The 19,684-nt window shown below is 45.1% G+C and overlaps 1 protein-coding gene across 1 annotated transcript; it reads left to right on the top strand.

Annotated features, from left to right (window-relative positions):
* The first annotated feature begins 373 nt into the window (after positions 1-373).
* Positions 374-4,800, top strand: LOC124677616 (protein NASP homolog 1-like). The gene is made up of 6 exons (XM_047213588.1): positions 374-630; positions 1,934-2,166; positions 3,103-3,312; positions 3,392-3,482; positions 3,850-4,084; positions 4,212-4,800. Exons 1-6 carry the CDS (start codon positions 413-415, stop codon positions 4,602-4,604), a joined length of 1,380 nt encoding a protein of 459 aa, XP_047069544.1. The 5' UTR covers positions 374-412; the 3' UTR covers positions 4,605-4,800.
* The last annotated feature ends 14,884 nt before the right edge of the window (positions 4,801-19,684 follow it).

Genomic DNA, 19,684 nt, shown 5'->3' on the forward strand with positions numbered 1-19,684 from the left:
CCGATGTTACATAGATTTCTCTAGCGGTAAGGTGCTCCCCAGCCAATCAAGAAGTGACGCTGCTCCCAGAATAGACGGACAAGATTCAAAGTCTGACAACCACTGTAAAGATCCGATGGTTCACATGCTTCGTTCGCTGTGAGGCCCCCTACGGGGGCATCGTTTATACCTTTAGATTCTCTCTTCCACTTTGGGCCGCAAACAAAAGCCCAAACTGGGCCCGAACCACCAATGCTGAACCCCCTTGGCGGCAACAATCCCTACAAGTCCCCCAGAATTGGCGCTGCCTCTCCCCCGAAACTTTCCCCATTTCCCACCCTTGCCTGCCCTCCTCCCGCTCCAGGCTCCATCCCCCTACCTCCGCCCGCAGCTTCCGGCGCCGACACCACGCCCGCCGCCGCCGCCGCCGCCCATGGACTCCTCCTCGGACAACATCGCGGCGCCGGGAGACGAGCGCCAGGATCCGCCGCCCCCGAACCCTAGCGAGGAGGAGGCGGGAGGCGAGGAGGAGGCGGGAGAGGAGAAAACCCTAGAGCGGGCGGAGGAGCTGTTCGACAAGGGTTCCAAGGCCATCGAGGAGGGGGACTTCGTCGACGCCGTCGACTGCCTCAGCCGCGCCCTCGAGATCAGGTTAGGGTTCCTCCCGCCCACCCGCTGCCCCTACCCTACCCCGGCCGAAACTTCCGTACGGACGTTTCGGGTTGTTAATTTCCATTTAGTTCGCCCCTCATCTAACTTGGCTGATCTGTAGAACCTTTGATTTATGTACTTTGGTCGGCGGGTTTAGCAGGGTTTAAGAGGATCTGCAGCAAGGTGGTTACCAGCTGTGTTGTTTGCGCTTGTTGTGTCCAGTGTGGGGCGCAGTTGAGTGTGGTAGGATGTGAGGGATGATTAGCCGGTCCAATAGCCTACTGTTATTTTGTAGCAATACTAGGGATTTTGGGCATTTTTTTGTTATAACTTGCCATGTGTAAGCATCAAAATGAAGTCCAACAATGTGCCTCTCCAGTACTGACCAGTGCTTCTAATGTGTCATGTGTTGTGTGAGCATAAGTGCAGTGACCTCGGGATGTTTGTATTATGAGGCTAATGTGTATATTGCCTCTCCACTACTCACTAGGGCTTGTGACTAGCGCTTGTACCACAGCTGTAAAGGCAATCAACATCGCACATAGTTACCACCTCGTGACAAGATACACTACTGAAAACTGATTAGACATGTTCTGTAGATTCAGTTTGTATGTACTTACAGTGGTCTGTGTGACTTGGAGAGCTGGTGCTGCCGGCTTGTCCTGTTGCTTTGTTTTGGTTTGGCCCGAGGCTCTTCACTGTTGGCCGCTGCTGCTTGATGTGTGTACTAGGGCGAACATAAAATCAAAGTGTAAAAATTGTGTGAGTCATAGGTATTGTCCTATTTGAGAAATGTGTATATGTCTCTCTTTACTGGCTATTTTCGGTATTTCATTGCTATGTAGTTTATTTGTTTATGCTACCTCCCCCAGTCCCAATTTAGGTGGCGCACACTTTTTCGAGATTTTAGTTTGACCACTAATCTAACTAACAAAACATGCATTATATGCCACGAGAGTTATATCACCGAGTTCGTATTTGAACGAAGTTTCTGATGGTATAAATTTTTATTACCAATGACGCATGTATTATTGATCAAATTTATGGTTATTTAGAGCACGCAAAACTAAGGCGCCACCTCCATTGGGACGGAGGGAGTACTTCAGAAGTGTACTTCATAGTCTGCGCAAGTGCCAGTCAGTTGTTATAAAAATGAACCGATAGGGAGCATAGTTGCCATTTTGTGCAAGATTAGTCTATTTTGTCTAAGATTTCATCACCTTTCTTATTCTTATGCTATAAGTTATAATCTTAATACCTTGGCAACGTTACACTGAAAAATATACACCTTCGTTGTCACCAGGGTTGAACTACATGGAGAACTTGCTCCAGAGTGTGCTAGCACGTATTACAAATATGGATGTGCCTTGTTATACAAATCTCAGGAGGAGACTGATCCTTTGGGTAATGTTCCCAAGAATGCACCAGATGAAGAATCAGTGAAGAGCACAGCCAATAAAGATAATGGGAACTCAAAGGCATCCAGCAGCAACGTCAAGGATGCTCCATCTCCGGACAAAGGTGGTCTTGAAGAAGGTATGTTATTATCCCTTTGCCCCGTAGATTCTTATACAGTTATGCACCTGAAGATAGACAGTTATACAGTTATGTTTCTCAGTTATGCAAGCTGAAGGGTATACACGATAAATTGCTAATTAGTATCTTTTAAATAGTTACGTAACGGAAGATGGACAGTTATACAGTTATGTTACTCTGTTTATGCCTGATGAAGGGTATACAATAAACTGCTAATTAGTATTGTGCTCCTGCCTTGCAAAATGATGGTCTTATTTTGAGCCAGGAAGTTATTTAAAAATTGAAATTGTTTCTTGACTTCTCAAATTCAAGTCATCATTCTACAGGAGACCACTGCATCAAAGTATTTTTTTGTTAACCTTTCTATGGTAAAAAAAAACAAGTTTGTGTTATAGATAGCAGATGATATTGGGGACAGTAGAAATTTGTGCTTTGATTTCTTATACAAAAGCTTGTTGATTAATTACATGTCGAGTGGTTGGCGCCTGCTGTTAGATGTCAGCTATTTTCCTTCTAGGTTTATACATTTATTTCTGCGGCTGTTACTCGTACACATGGAATGACAATCCAAATTAAACTGATATGGATCCGTGAACACTATCTTCATTTGATTGTGTTGCATTAGCTGTTTACTAGTGTACTTGCATGGCCTTGGTTTTACAACATGCATATTTCCCTATTTTTGTGATTGTGTATTACATAAGTTTTGTAATAATAATTGCCATCTCATATTCCATCAGGCTTCTAATCCCCATGAATATTTTTATCAATGAGATCACATTGTACCGATCAGTTTCAATCATTACTTAGTTATATGCATCTTGCTGCTCACTTTTGCTGTTTCCCTTTTAGGAGTACTCTGCTAGAATAATTTATGGTAATGTTATCTGTGTTTTTCTTCCTGTCATGATAAACACTGACATAGTCATTGATTAGGCCAAAACTCAAATGAGAAAGATCAGGAGGATGTGGATGGTGACAGTGACAAGGATGGTGATGAGATGGGAGGAGATGAAGATGATTCTGATTTGGATCTAGCATGGAAAATGTTGGATATTGCAAGGGCAATAGTGGAGAAGAGCCCAGACAACACAATGGAGAAAGTAAAAATCTTGTCTGCTCTAGCTGAAGTTTCCATGGAAAGAGGTATTCTCTGTCATCTTAGTTACTCCTGCCATAAACTTGTATTCAGTCCTGATACTCTTGGCCCTACATTTGTTTGCAGAGGACATAGACAACTCACTTGGTGACTACTTCAAAGCTTTGGCCATCTTGGATCATTTGGTTGAGCCTGATCATCGTCGAATTGTTGAACTGTATCCTACGTGTGGTAATAGTAATGTCAATGTCTGCCATACAGTAGTATGAAGTAGCATTATTTCCAACCTAAGTGATGCATTGCTTGCCTCCTGGGGTGGTATCTCTGGGGTTTTAGTGGTTCTATTTTGTAAGTTGAAAATTTATGTGGCCGAAGTTATCCTGTTAATTTTATCAAGCCATGAGTGGTATAGGTAATTTTACTTAATTCAAATCTTTTCACGGGTACTATTAATTATTATTGTATGCCCATGCCTAGTGTAAGTGTGGCTATGAACCTTGACCACAGGAAAATGTCATATAATGCTGGTATCTTGTAGACTGTTTGTTGTTCTTTCTTTGCTAGTTTCCTTAATTCAGTCCTAGAAACTTCCGCATCTGTTTGGTCTATGAGTTGGCGTCTAAGATTGGAGAGGCGATCCCATACTGTGCAAAAGCCATTTCATTATGCAAGTCACGTTTACAGAACCTGAAAAATGCAAAGGAAAGTTTGTTGGCTGATGGAGGTGACAGTGCATCTGCTGATGGAGGCTCAAAGAAATCGTCTGTAGAAGATGAGATGGAGGTTATTACTGGCATATTGCCTGACCTTGAGAAGAAGGTAAATAAATTAGATTTAATTCATGTTATCAACTCCATTATGATCTTCAACCTGTTGATGTGTGAGTGCAAGATAATTTTTTTCTTGATTACAATGAGCAATGAGATCTCTGGACTGATTGATTCAGCTTGAAGACCTGGAGCAAGCAATGGCAACCCCAAGCTCTCAGATAGAGGAGATTATGAAAAGCATTGCTGCGAAGGCTGGTGGTATGCAGAATGCTGGCAGTGCTGTACCAAGAGCTGCATCTTTGACTTCTTCCCAAATGGCTGGAGTAAACAATGGCTTTGATTCCCCAACTATGTCTACGGCAGCAACATCTGGTAGCACTGGAAGCACTGTTACGGACCTTGGGGTTGTAGGAAGAGGTGTCAAGCGAGCTAATATCAAGCCTATTTCTGCTGAACCTTGTCCAAAGAGACTTGCAGCAGATGCTTCACCATCTGTGAAAGGTGACAGCAGCATCAACTCAGACGCGCACCCTGCGGCGCAAGATGGCGAGGGTTCCGTGTCAAAGTAGAGTTCACTTTCGTTTGCCCCACCTCGTGTTAGTAACTTAATGCAAACTTGTCAGAGCCGTTAAAATGTTAAGGAATTGCAGGAACCGTCAACTCTTTCAGAGCTCTGTCTTGCAGTAGCTTGAACTGGTGATAAGTTTATCAAGCGTGACAGTTGTTGGTGGCTGATGCGTGTAATGAGATTTGTGCTTTTCCAAATGCGTGTTCCTTTGATTGCAGCTGTTTTTTTTTAGTTACCCTGCAACTCTTTTGATTGCATCTGTTTTTTTAGTTACCCTGCATTACAAATGATTGCTGGCTGTCATCATCCCTTGTGTTGCAGCTTTTTTTTTTTTTTGAGCAGACGTTGTGTTGCAGCTGAGCAAGGCTATTTTGGCAAGTGCGGTAATTTAGCCTGTGCTGTGGAATGAGCTTATGAGCCTAAGTTTACACTTGACATGCCACCCTGGGCCCTGGGGGTGTTGAGCCATAACTAGAGCTCAGCTGGGTGTGGCTACAAACTGCAAACTATGCTGATTCTGATATAAAGCAGGCTGGATGGCAGCGTGGTCTCATTGAGCTCGAGAAGTTGATCCGTACTCACCCAAAGTGGTTGGCTTTACAAACTGCAAACTTTATACGAAGCTCTGAACCAAAGTAAGATGCTGACGATTAAACAGCTGTAGGCCGATCAAGAGGTGTCACCAGACAAGAGCCGCAGAGGGAACGTTACAATCTAAGCCAAAGAAGCTTTATAAAGTAAACTTAGGTAGGCTTAGATTCACTTAGGGTTCCTTCCCTTGTAAGTCACCTCTCCCTTATATAAGGATAGGGGCATTCCCCTTGTGCGGGGAGAGAGCTCGATTGGCTAGTCTATATCGTACACTTCATCTTCTACCTCCTGTTTTTCTACCTCTCGCCATTGGCTAAGTTCAAACCTTGTAGCTCCCTGTTGAGATCATATACATATAGTATGCAGGAGTAGGGGTGTAACCTCCTCACGAGGGTCCTGAACCTGGGTAGATCGCCTTGTTCGCGTGGGTTCGTGTGTTTCTCTCCTTAATCCTCCCCTCATCCGGTCCCCTCGGTACACATCGGTCCCAAGTTAAGCCTACCCATGGCATCTGTTTGTCCACCGTGGGGCCGACAGTTGGCGCCCACAGTGGGGCCGGCAGTTGTGCCGGCAGGGGTTCGTATCCGGAAGGGGTTCGTCACCGCCTCTGGCGAGCGTGTGGTTTCTGGCCTCATCCAGAGAATCGGCTCGCTGGACTTCGTCAGCGACAATGCTGGCAGCTTTGCCAATGACACAAAGTTCCCCAGGAATGGCGGCGTCATGCTCTTCGGCTCGCACCGTATCTACCTCGGCACTGTGCCGGAGCCCCGGGACCCATCAGTGGTGTTGGTGGCGCCGGATCCACCAAGGCCTGCAGCTGCTTGCGGGTTGCGTACCGATCGCACCGCTGGAAGCGTCAAGGTGATGATGGTCGGCGCAGCGGATGCCGGCAAAGGATCAGCCGACGAGAACAACGCCCCCACCAAGTCTGTGCGCCCGACAAAGCCCGCGGTCAAGTGGGATGAGAACATCACCGGCACCTCCAACGTGCCGCCGGTGGCAACTCCTCTTCAAGCCTCCATGAACGTTCTGTCAACACCCATCACGCCCAATGCCGATGCGGCGGCAACTCAAGCTGAACTGGAGGCGCAGTGCCAGACACTTCTTCACGAAGCAGCCGACGTTGCCCGCGCTCAGCAGGAGCTCAGCATAACCCTACGTGAGTGCAATGCAGCACATGGCTTTGCTTCAGTTAGCGCAGATCCTTCTCGAGTAGCTGCTACCCGACTTAGATGTCGTAACCTAGATAAGGACTTGCGCTGGGAAGTTCATTCCGGTAAATCTATGTTGGTGTCACTTTCACCAGTAGAGAAGCCAAAGTACAGTAATCCGGATAAAACTCTTAGGGCTGCTAGAGCCGCAATAGAGGCATGTGAATCTCTATCGGGTGATGCTCTGGCAAAGCAGCAGACCCGGGTTAAAGAATTGATTGAAATGGCTACTAAGCAAAATGCAGAGGTTGCCCGGAGCAAGCAAGGTGCCGGCGCATCTCAAGTCGTTCATTCGGCTAGAAATGCCGGAAGCAAGTCGCATGGGAAGGCCTCGTCCCCTCATCCTGACAGAAGAAGAGAAAAAGTTGTAAACACCTAGCAGATGACGGTGTATGATCCGATTCTAGCCGAAAAACAAAAAGGCGAGCTGAACAAAGCTGGCAGAAGAAGCCAAGGGACAGGCCACGGCTATGCCGGAAATGGTTATGCTGGAAACGCTTATGGCGGAAACGGCGAAACTGGGCAAAACTATCGCCCAGCAAGAGCGGAAAATGCCGGTGCAGATGTGCCACTACCGAGATACCCAAGAGCCGATGGTGCGGCACAAAGCTAGTATGATGAGGAACATTCCGGGTTCGAGAGAGCTGGTTATCACAGAAACCCTCTAGGAGACCGTGTGGGAGAAAGATGTCTGCCGGAACAAGATGCGCGGCATAGACTGGACAGAGTATACTTGTCCGAGATGATCGAAGCTGAAGGTCCTCCGGGTCCGCCGTGTTTCGGCCCCCGGATCATAAGGGAGGAGCCTCCGGTGAGTAACTTTCAGTTGCCCTGGGATATGAAGACCTATGACGGCAACACTAAGCCGGAAGATTGGCCCGCAGATTATATCACAGCGGTATATGTCGCTGGAGGAGGTGGAATAGTTGCTGGAGGAGGAAACCGCCGTTGGGCGGTAAGATTCATGTCGTCGGTACTGGTTGGACCGGCACGCATTTGGCAGAACAATTTGCCAAGAGGAAGCATAAATGGGTGGCTTGACTTTGAAGAGGCCTTTGTTAGTAACTTCAGTAGCACCCATAGAAGGCCAAACCGTCCGCAGCAGCTCGCCATGTGCCAGCAGCGCGAGAACGAAACCGGTCAGGAATACCTAACCCGGTGGAGTTCAACAAGAAACTCTTGTGAAGGTGTGATAGAAGCTCAGGCCATCAGTTTGTTTTGCAATGGATGCCGGAGAGGCTCACCACTGTGGCAAAGGCTGCAGAGAAACATGCCAACCACTTTGGCCGAGATGATCAAGGTGGCAGACAGCTATGCATTGGGAGATCTGATGCAGCCGACAATCGCGGCTGATCCATTGCCGAGATACCCACCGCGCCAGGACTACCGGAACAACAACAACCACAAGAGAAGGGAAGATTTTCCGGATAGAAGGTACGGGATGCAACAAGTGGCAGCGGTACAGGATTACTCGGAAGCCGGTGGAAGCCAAAGGCAAAAGACTAGAGGTCAGCCGTGGGGCGGCCAGAAGAAGCAATGGGGAGAGAAGAAACCTTGGCATGATCAGCCCAAGTACACCATGGAATCAACAATGGATCAACCAAGCCGGTGGCATACGCCTAACCCGGGCAAGCCGGCAAATCACACAACAAGGGACTGCTCCTGGACCCGGAGATTTATGAAAGAAGGCTCAGATGCGCTGCCACCGCTACCTCTGCTCACCGGAGCAAATGCGCAACCGGTTCAAGCTCAGCCAAACCGGCTGCAGCAGCAGGAAGTAGTTCATCAGGTGGCTCAAGGGAACAACAACAATGCCGCACCTCAGGCACCTCAAGGCCGGAATGTGCACCATGATCTAGACATGTGCTGCGTCGTCTTCGTCACTGAGCTGATGGATCAACAAAGTGTGCATCGGCGCTCCATGGAAGTGAATGTCATCATACCAGCAGTGCCAAGATACATGCAGTGGTCAGAACAAGATATCATTTGGTCCCTGAAAGATCATCCGAAGGTGATGCCTAACCCGGGTGGATACGCTCTGGTGATGGATCCCATAATGCATGGGCCATCAACGCGCGTCCGGTTTAGCAAAGTGCTGGTGGACAACTGCATCAGCATCAACATCAACATCATGTACCGGGATACCATGCACATGCTCAGCATAACTGAAAACATGCTGGAGCCAAGTCGCACGACATTCCACAGTATAGTCCCGGGATTGTCCTGTTCCCTGATGGACAAAGTCCGGGTTGATGTAATGTTTAGTGGCCAAGATAACTGCCGGGTGGAGAACATTCTGTTCGAAGTGGTTGATCTGGACAGCCCTTACCATGCCCTGCTAGGAAGGACGGCATTGGCGAAGTTCATGTCCTCTACCCATACGGCTTACCTGAAGATGAAGATACCGGCACCCCACGGCCCAATAACTGTGTGGGCAACTACAAGGTCTCGCTGGACACTGCTTCAGCCGGATCTAACTTGGCCGAGTCACTGGTCATAGCGGAAGAGAAGAGGAGGATCCAGACTGCTGTTGCGCTGGCACAATCATCCCAGCTGAACTTAGCGGCACTGAGCAGCCCGCTCGTCGGAACGACATTCAAACCATCAAAGGAGACGAAGGACATTGTGCTGGACCCGACATACCCATAGCCCACTGTTCGCATCGGTGCCGGGCTGAGTGAGGAATAGGAAAGCGTGCGCGTCAACTTCCTCCGCGAGAATCGGAACATCTTCGCTTGGTCTACTGATGACTTGGCGGGTGTGCCGAGGGAGTTGGCTGAGCTCTTTGAATGTCCGAAAATACGCTAAGCCGGTGTAGCAACCCTTGCGTCGCTTTGCTGAAGACAGGAGAAAGATCATCGGTGAAGAAGTCACCAAGCTGCTGGTATCCGGCTTCATTGTGGAAGTCCTACATACCGAATGGCTGGCAAATCCCGTGCTGGTCGAGAAGAAGAATGAGGAAGACCCGAAGGCACCGAAGGCATGGCGCATGTGCATTGACTACACGCACCTGAACAAGGCCTGTCCCAAAGATCCGTTCCCATTACCTCAAATTGATTAAGTGATCAATTCCACTGTTGGATGTGAACTGTTGTCATTTCTGGATGCTTACTCTGGTTTTCACCAGATTCCCCTGAAAAAGGAAGATCAAATAAAAAATTCTTTCATTAACCCGCACGGGGCATACTGTTATGTCACCATGCATTTTGGTTTGAGAAATGCCGGTGCAACATATCAACGTTGTATGCAAAAAATACCTACATAACCAAATCGGTAAAAATGTGCAAGTGTATGTCGATGATGTCGTGATAAAAACTAAGGTAAAAGACACTCTGATCGATGATATGAGAGAAACATTTGATAACCTGAGAAGATTCCGGATGAAACTTAACCCGACAAAATGAACCTTCGGAGTGCCAGATGGAAAGTTACTCGGTTTCTTGGTTTCGAGCCACGGCATAGAGGCTAATCCGGTTAAAATCTGAGCCATCGAAAGGATGGAGTTACCCCAATGTCTGAACGACGTGCAAGAGTTTACCGGGTGTTTTGCATCCATAAGTCAATTTGTAAGACGGTTGGGAGAAAAGGCCTCACCCTTATATGCATTGATGAAAAAGTCACACACTTTTGTCCGGACTTCGCAAGCTGATGCGGCATTCAGGGAATCGAAGAAGATGCTGGCCACCGCACCAATATTGGCATCACCTTTGCCAAAAGAGCCAATGATGCTTTACAAAGAAGCAACAAACAGGGTCGTAAATGTCGTGGTTGTAGTGGAAAGAGAAGAGGAAGGAAAACCGTGCAAAGGCCGGTATACTACCTGAGCGGGGTGCTCTCCCTCTCAAAACAAAACTACCCCCACTACCAAAAAATGACTTATGGAGTGTTCATTGCCGCCACAAAACTCAAGCACTACTTTGAAGAACACCCAACGACAATGGTGTGCGAGGCTCCTATCTCGGAGATCACCGAGAACAAAGATGCCAGTGGTAGGATAGCCAAGTGGGCAATCCAATTGTCACCTTATGTGGCGCTTTACAAAATAAGAGACGCGATTAAGTCGCAGGCACTGGCAGATTTCCTAGTGGATTGGGCCGAGATGCAGTATAAGCCGCACAAGCTGGAAACAGAGTACTGTAGAATGCACTTTGACGGATCAAAGCTCAAAGAAGGTCTTGGAGCCGAAGTGGTTCTCATCTCACCAAAGGGGGACAACCTGAGATATGTGCTGCATATACATTTCAGGGCATCAAAATGTCGCTGAGTATGAAGCTTTTGTCCACGGCCTCAAGGTAGCAAAGGAAGTTGGAGTACGCCGGATCATATGCTACGACGATTCGGATCTGGTTGTGCAACAATGTTCCGGAGATTGGGACGTGAAGGATGCCAACATGGCATCATAACGGTTCCACGTGCAACAAATTGCCGGGTTCTTTGAAGGGTGCGAATTTCACCATGTGTCGCGGGCAGAAAACGATGCAGCCGACACTTTGTCTAAGCTAGGCTCATCCAAGCATCAAATTCCTCATGGAATAGCCTTATCTCACCTCAGGAAGACGTCGATCAAACCAAGCCCACAATCCGAATCAATCTTTGTTTCGGAATCACATATTGTTCCGATGGATATTGACAAGGTGAACCCAGAGATTGCCTCATCTAACTTGGGGACTTCAGAGTCGAAGCCATAAGAATCTATGTCGGTGGACTACATGGAAGTCGATATGCCGATTTCCGTTCTTCGAGAAGCGCCATCATGGGTAAAGCCGATCATGGAATTCCTGGTCAATGGCCGCTTACCAGATGAGGAAGATGAGTCAATGAGGATCCAAAGGAGGTCCAAAGCTTACACCATCATCAATGGTGAGATGTACAAAAGAAGTGTCACAGGAGTGGTGCAACGTTGTGTGGAGCCAGAAGAAGCAAGGGAGATGCTCCAAGAAATTCACCAAGGAGAATGTGGGCACCATGCCTCATCAAGAGCTTTGGTTGCCAAAGTATTCTGGCATGGATTCTACTGGCCCACTGCTTTGGAAGATGAAGAGAATATGGTACGAAAGTGAAATGGATGCCAAAGATATAGCAAGCAGAATCACACCCCAGCTTCCGACTCAAAAACAATTCCGATAACTTGGCTGTTTGCAGTTTGGTGCCTGGATATGGTTGGACCATTTCGGCCGGCGCGAGGAAACATGACTCACATCTTGGTTATGGTGGACACGTTTACCAAAAGGGTGGAGATCAAACCAATCCGGAAGTGCGACGGACACACAGCCGTGAAGTTCCTGAAGGACATCATCCTGCGGTATAGTTACCCGCACAACATCATCACTGACAATGGCACAAACTTCGCCAAGGGGGATTTTTCATGGTTCTACGAGGATAACAAAATCCGGCTTGATGTTGCCTCAGTGGCACATCCTCAAGCCAATGGGCAAGTGGAAAGGACGAATGCCCTTGTGCTGTCCGGAATAAAGCCCCGACTTATAGAGCCGCTGGAAACAACTCCAGGATGTTGGCTTGATGAATTACCATCTGTGTTGTGGAGTCTAAGGACCACACCAAACCGGTCAACCGGATATACATCATTTTTCATGGTATATAGAGCAGAAGCGGTCATCCCAACCGACATTATCCATGACTCACCACGAGTTCAACTCTATACAGAGGAAGAGGTCAAAGAGGCCCGAGAAAATGATGTCGACCTACTCGAAGAGCAAAGAGAATTGGCACTCGCCAGATCAGCTATATACCAGAAAAACCTCAGATGCTATCATAGCCGGAAGGTAAATCCTAGGGTATTCCAAGAAGGAGACCTAGTGCTACGTCTAGTGCAAGGCACTGCATGACAGCATAAGCTTGCACCCCAATGGGAGGGACCATTCATAGTGAGCAAGGCTCTGCACAAAGATGCCTACTATCTTATAGATACACAGGATGCCAAGAAAGGAAGGAAAGATAGGTTGGGTGAGGAAACCAAACGCCCATGGAACGTAGCTCTTCTTCGCCCTTTCTATTCCTGAGGATGTGATGTAAGGAGTTCCCGTACCTTTTAAATATTTGCTATGAATGAAATGCTAGCATCCCGAATGAATCTCGGGGACTGCCTTTACCAAAATTGCATGTGATATGTTTATTTTTTCTGTATGCCGGTTGGTTTGTTTGAAATTTTCTTCTCTGGTTTAGTAATGTGTTTAACCCGAGGGTGAGTCTTCGACTTAGCTGCTGTCCGCAACCCAGCTTCATGGCAAGCAAGAAAAGCTGAAGGGACTTGAACACATGAAAAACCAAAGAGGAAACAAAAACAAGCAATCCAGAATAAAATTTAACTAACCCCGGTTATACCGGTTTTTTGGAAAAATTTCGAGCTACTCGAAGTTTTTTCTCTAAGTTCAAGAGATTTTTTGTTTGGCAAAAGGACTTTGGACCTCATACGTCAAAACACCCAAAAGAGGTAGACAAAGCCAAAGTCAAAGAACTAAGCAAACATTAGACTGAACTCGGGACTGAACCCGGAGTACTTGACATATAAGTTCACAAACTGCCAAACCTAAGAAGTTTCAACGAGGCAAAAGGACTTAAGTGTATATTACATCGCCACCCGACATACTGGGGATTTAACGAATTTAAAAGTTTTTCGGACCAATAGGGACAAATTTTTATGCATCACTAGCACCCGGTGCCGAAGTAGAGGTGGAACATGATGGGTCAACATGAACGGACTTGGTAACGAGGGAGTATCAGCTTCCAGTTCTTCGTCAACGTCTTCATCACTTCCGGCTTCACCATCACCCGGAGCTTCTTCATCCTGAGCTTACGTCCTCAGGAACATCCTCAGGGTCCGGGATGAACTTGTGGACGGCGGCATACTGGGTAATATCATAAGCCCGGGCTTGGCGTTTGTGGATTTGTGCTTCATCAGAAAGTGCAGCTGAGACGATCCTTAATATCTCCAAGGCATCGAGATCGAGCTCCTCATACCAGGACATCACAAACTTTAGAGCCTGGTCCGCTCCGGCCCAGCCAGCTGAACGGTGCCGCTCATTGAGCTGAAGATCAACGGCATTAAGCCACTCGCAGAGCTCCGGAAGTTCCTTGGGTCTTGACTCACTGGGGTAAAGGGCGTCAAATGCCTTCAGGGCAGCTTCGAGAACATCCACGCCAAGGACCTTCATATGGGAAACCCGGGCAGCCATAGCGACAATGTAATCTTCCACGTGGTCATGGTCGGGGCAAGAGGCTCGGTCAGACCCTTCCGGGCTTCCTTGATGGCTTTGATGGCACGCTTCTCGGATTCCGGGAAAGCCTCTGGTGCAATGAAAAGACAAAGGGTTCGGGTCAGGCCAAGTATAAGTAGAATATTAAAAGGTTATACCTGAGATAGTTACAATGAGAAAATAAGAAACATACTTGCCATGTCCTCGTTCAATTTCCCGACACAAATAGCCCAATCCGTCATCTTGCCATTCAGCAAGTCCACTTGTTCCTTTTGGAGCTCATTAAGCCGGCGTTCGGTGTCGTTGATGGTGTTCAGCCTAGCAACTTCCTTCTCAAACTTGGCAGTGGTCTCATTGACCGCGTTCGTTTTCTCGCGTTCCATATCAGCTTTAGCCTTGGCAACTTCTTCCTTGCATCTATTGGTTATTATGGAGATCTCTATCTCATGCGGCTGCTTCAGATGTTCAATCTCGGCTTTTAGCCAGACAACTTCATCCTTCTCCACCTTCAACTCAGCATTTTGCTGTTCCTTCAGTTGCGACATTTTGGCTTCAACTTTCTCATTGTTCCCTACTGCTGAGCGCGGAGTTGATGAAGGAGAATTTATGCGCAACGTTGAGTGGAACCCCAAGAGGAAGGTATGATGAGCACAGCAGGAAGTTTTACATCAGTAAGAAACCAAGGTTTATCGACCAGTAGGAGAAAAACATTCTCTCCCGAGGTGTTGCAATCCAACTCATGGCAGGGCGCACTGCCGGCGTCAGCAGCAACGTGGAGACCTGCACACAAACAACCAAGTACTTTATCCCCAACTTTCAGCGTGGTTGTCAAGCTCACTGGTCTACGCTAATGGTTGGTGCAGAATACATGCTATGAAAGTATGCGGGCATTACAACAATATACATAGACCGTAATCCAACTGCACCTATGACTAATAATCCACCTTCAGGATTGCATCCGCGACACCCTCCAGTATTAAGTTGCAAGCAACAGAATATCGCTTTAAGCAATGTGGTAAAGTAAACGATGAAACTACCCTTGAATAGAACACCGTTGTTTTCTCCCTAGTAGCGACATCACATCTACAACCGTAGAGAACAAGGTCACTTCCCATGGTCAAATAGAGGCATGAACCCACTATCGAGCATAAATACTCCCTCTTGGAGTCACTAGCATCTACTTGGCTATAGCATCTACTAGAAACGGAGAGCATGTAGGATCATAATAACATAATACATAATCTCAAACAAAGCAATCTCTCTATAAATCGGATCCACATCAAACCAACATGTAGCAATTACAAACAGATGATCTTGATATGTTAGGCAGCTCACAAGATCTACACACGAAGCAAAACAAGGAGAGGACAGCCATCTAGCTACTGCTATGGACCCATGGTCCCGTGGAGGACTACTCACGCATCACCTCGAATGAAGACATGGCGATGTAGAGGCCTCCGGCGGTGATTTCCCTCTCCGGCAGGGTGCCGGGATGGACTACAGAACCCTCCCGAACTGGGGTTTCGGTTGACGGCGGCGTTGGAACTTTTCGTGGATGGAGGCTCTGGTCCCTGGGGTTTTCCCGATACGAGGAATAAATAGGCGGAAGGGCGAAGAAAAACGAGGCTACGAGGCGTCAGTACATGGGCTAGGCGCGACCAAGGGTGGGGCCGCGCCTGCCCTATGTACTGCCACGTGGCAGTTCTCCTGCGCATGTCCTTCTGGCTCCATCTTCATCCCGGAAAAATAAGACTCTGGGATTTTGTTTCGTACAATTCCAAGAAACTTTCATGTACAACTTTTCTGAAACACAAAAACAACAGAAAACATGAACTGGCACTGCGGCACTGCGTTAATAGGTTAGTCCCAGAAAATGCTAAAAAGTGTGGAAAAGTGCACATAAAACATATAAGAATTGTAACAAAACAAGCATGGAGCATAAAAAATTATAGATACGTTTGGGACGTATCAACATTCCCAAGCTTAACTCATGCTCGTCCTCGAGTAGGTAAGTGATAACAAACAAATAATTTTTAAGGTGACATGTTGTCACACTACTTTGATCAATCTAAGTGTAAAAGCAAATATAGCTGGAATCATAGAATCCTAGCATAAGAATGATAGATATAATCAAACAATGAAACTTAATAACCATGCTAAAACATGAATAGTAATCAAAAAAAAGAAAATGTATAATGTGCATGGAAAGCAAAGTGATTGTCAAGAGCATAGCATAGATACATAATAAAGTGGTACTCAGCTTGTCCCATAAGTGGAAGCAAAACATAACTGCTTGGACGCCTTTAAAAGATTATAAGGATGACTAGAAACAAAAAGTTTGAACAAGCAATACCATAATTATGAATCAATCAATAAAATCTTGGGACCATGCACATAAAACTAAAAATGATAACTATGCTCTCATAAGTGGTGCATAAACTAGAAGGTGGAGACTCAACACAAAAGTAAAAGAAGGTCTCTCTTTGAGAGGCAAGTAAGATCACTCATGTGCTAGAGCTTTTTATTGAAACAACAAGAGTATAAAATGCACTTTTTATAGGTGGATGATGTCAACGGTAAGTAAAAAGCATATGGGTTGTGCAAAAGTGCTACTTCTAAATCGCAAGCCTCATGCATAATTGCTACTAGTGCTCACACCTCGTCCTACTCACCTCGGATCACCATTAGCTCTCATCACATACAAGTTGTTTTAACCGAGTATCACAAAGGGGTACCCCCGTGCCTCATGTACAAAGGTCCTAGAAGATGCATTGCTTTTGATTTCTCATTTTTAAAGCATCTTCAACTTGGGACATCCATACCGGGATGACACGAGCAACAGATAAATGGACTCCTCTTATTTTTATTGCTAGAAGCTTTCTCATAAGAGATTGATGATTTGTCCAACTAAAACTTCCACCATGATACATGGCTTCGGTTAGCGGCCCAATGTTCTTCTCTAACAAAAATGTATACTCAAACTATTTTGCATGGATAATCTCCTTCATTTCAGACAAGATGAACATGTATAGCAACCCACATGATATTCGGCGGCAAAGCACGCTGAGGTGTCCCCAGTGTTTCAATGGTTATCACACAACAAGCAACTTAAAAGAGCTACGGTTACACAAGGAACACACACTAGGCACAATAGTCATTTTTGACTACTTTCCCATGAGCAACAAAAATATAATACTTCAAAATTTAAAGGTAGAACATGAGCAAACTACTATGGAATGGCAATGAAATACCACATATAGGTAGATATGGTGGACACTTTGGCATATTTGGTTCTTGGTGGTTGGATGCATGAATAAACTACTCATACAAATGGAGGCTACAAAAAGACCGGGTGCGACCAACTAAGAGAGCATAATGGTCATAATCATGCACAACGACAAAATATATTAATCAAAGCATAAAGTGATACACAAGTTGCAAACTAAATGATCATAGAGGCAAGAATTGACTGGAATGTATTCATAACATGTTGCAAAACATGTGCCAAGTCGACCCAAATAAAAACATTCGCAGGAGAATATATACCACAATATTATGCTTTTATATTGTATGCTAAAAAATGCATGAAACCTTCAATGGCACACTAAACACGGCACACTAAACACTCTCAGTATTTGAGACTAATCATAATTAAAACATAATTAACAATCTCATCATGAGAATAACATCTAGCAAGATATGAAAAAATAACAATGCCACAGTCTAAAAATGCTTCCATTTGCATCACATACACATAAAACTTTTTTCATGCTTCCAACGCCAACCAAATCAAACCAAACAACTCTCATATATGAAAAACAAGTAAATGTACAGAGAGATATTGAAACTCAAATAAATGTAAAAGTGGAGCGTGTCTCTCTCCAACGCACAATGCATAACAGTGGAGCGTGTCTTACTCCAAAATAAACATGCAAAACAGCGGAGCGTGTCTCACTCCAAAGTAAATATGCAATGCGGTGGAGCATGTCTCACTCCAAAGTAAACATGAATGTCGGGATCCAACTTTATTGAAAGTAAACACACAGAAAAAGTAAAGACGCTCCAAGGATAACACATATCACATGAAGGAATACAAATATAGCATGTTGAAAAATGACCTGGTGCTTTTTGTTGATGAAGAGGGGATGCCTTGGGCATCCCACAGCTCCGACGCTTGTACTTCTTGGATATTTCTTGGGGGGGTCTAGGGGACATCCCCAAGCTTGAGCTCTTGTCCATGCTTCATCTTATTGCGTAATTCTTCTCTCCCTACACTTGAAAACTTCCTTCACACAAAACTCAACACAATTGATTAGCAACATTAGTGCAAATAAAAATATATCAAACTAGCAAGGCTTCAGTAATGGCACTATCAAACACTCATTTTTACATATGCTACTTCAGCTACTTCTTCCCAAAGCTCTTTTTCACAAAAGAACTCAAAAAGATGATGCATAAGACGTAAATGCAAAACATGGAAGAAATTCATCAAAATAGATCAGCATGCAAAGATCGAAATTAAAGAAATAGTTCTGTTGCTCAAATCTAAAAATGCTACACTAACGAAAGTTAGCTAAAATACTGGGGCATAAGCACAAAAACTTGCAGCTCAAAATAACGTTCTGGCGATTTTTAAGATTTTTTTTTCGTGACCAGCACAGAATCTGTTTTAGAATTGCAAATACCCCAAACACTGCTTTCTTTCTATTAGAGGCTACCCTTGGCACAAAAACAAAATAAAAAAGATAAGGAGAGGTTATTATAGTAGCAATAACTTCCAAGACTCAACAAAGCAAAAATAACATAAATAAAACATGGGTTGTCTCCCATAAGCGCTTTTCTTTAACGCCTTTGAGCTAGGCGCAGAAAGGGTGCAAATCAAGTATTGTCAAGAGAGAAATCATTAAGATCGGGAATGAAAGTAGTTTCAACCAGGCATTCTATGCTATCTATAGTGGTTTTTGAAGTTCCTCTCTCAACACTTTTAGGTTTACTTTCTTCATCAAATAAATTCTCAGGAACAATCCAATCAAAATTCCTATCATAAGCTTCATGCACTGCTAAAGTTTTAAGAGGTATTGGTATATTGATTTCCTCCGGTTTAACTTTACTAATCTTACCAAATAATTTCAGAATATCTATGATTGATCCTAGCATACCATAATGATCAAATACTTTACTTGCTTCTATAGCTTCATACCTAAATTTTCTAAGCAAGGTATCAAGAATAAATTCTTTTTTCTCACCATCCTCAATTTCATGCAGTTTAAGAAACATGTATTGCAAGGATGGGTGAAGGCTAATAAATTTACTCTCTAGCATTTTAACTACGCAAGCCATAGCGATTTCATAATCGGGAGCAAGTTCAGTTAAAGATTTTTCTGGGATTTTCTCATACTTACTAATATGATTAAGGAACTCTCCAATATTATTTATTCCTAATATAGATCCATCACCTATAGATAGGTTCCTAAACTCAAACTCGGGAATAATCATGGTAAACTAAATGCAATAAAAATAACAACTACACTAATTTTTTTTGGATTTCTGATATAAAATGCAAACAAGATAAAAAAAAATATGCAAGCAAAACAATAACAAAGTAAAAGAGTTGAGAGTGAGAGACTGATGGCGCGTGAGACACACGTCCGTTGGGAACCCCAAGAGGAAGGTGTGATGCGTACAACAGCAAGTTTTCCCTCAGTAAGAAACCAAGGTTATCGAACCAGTAGGAGTCAAGGAACACGTGAAGGTTGTTGGTGGCGGAGTGTAGTGCGGCGCAACACCAGGGATTCCGGCGCCAACATGGAACCTGCACAACACAATCAAAGTACTTTGCCCGAACGTAACAGTGAGGTTGTCAATCTCACCGGCTTGCTATAAACAAAGGATTAGATGTATAGTGTGGAAGATGATGGTTGTTTGCGAAGAACAGTAAAGAACAATTTCATTAGATTGTATTTCAGATGTAAAGAATTGGACCGGGGTCCACAGTTCACTAGTGGTGTCTCTCCCATAAGATAAACAGATGTTGGGTGAACAAATTACAGCTTGGGCAATTGACA

Source organism: Lolium rigidum, chromosome 7 (assembly GCF_022539505.1).
Source record: "Lolium rigidum isolate FL_2022 chromosome 7, APGP_CSIRO_Lrig_0.1, whole genome shotgun sequence".
NCBI classification, from domain to species: domain Eukaryota; kingdom Viridiplantae; phylum Streptophyta; class Magnoliopsida; order Poales; family Poaceae; genus Lolium; species Lolium rigidum.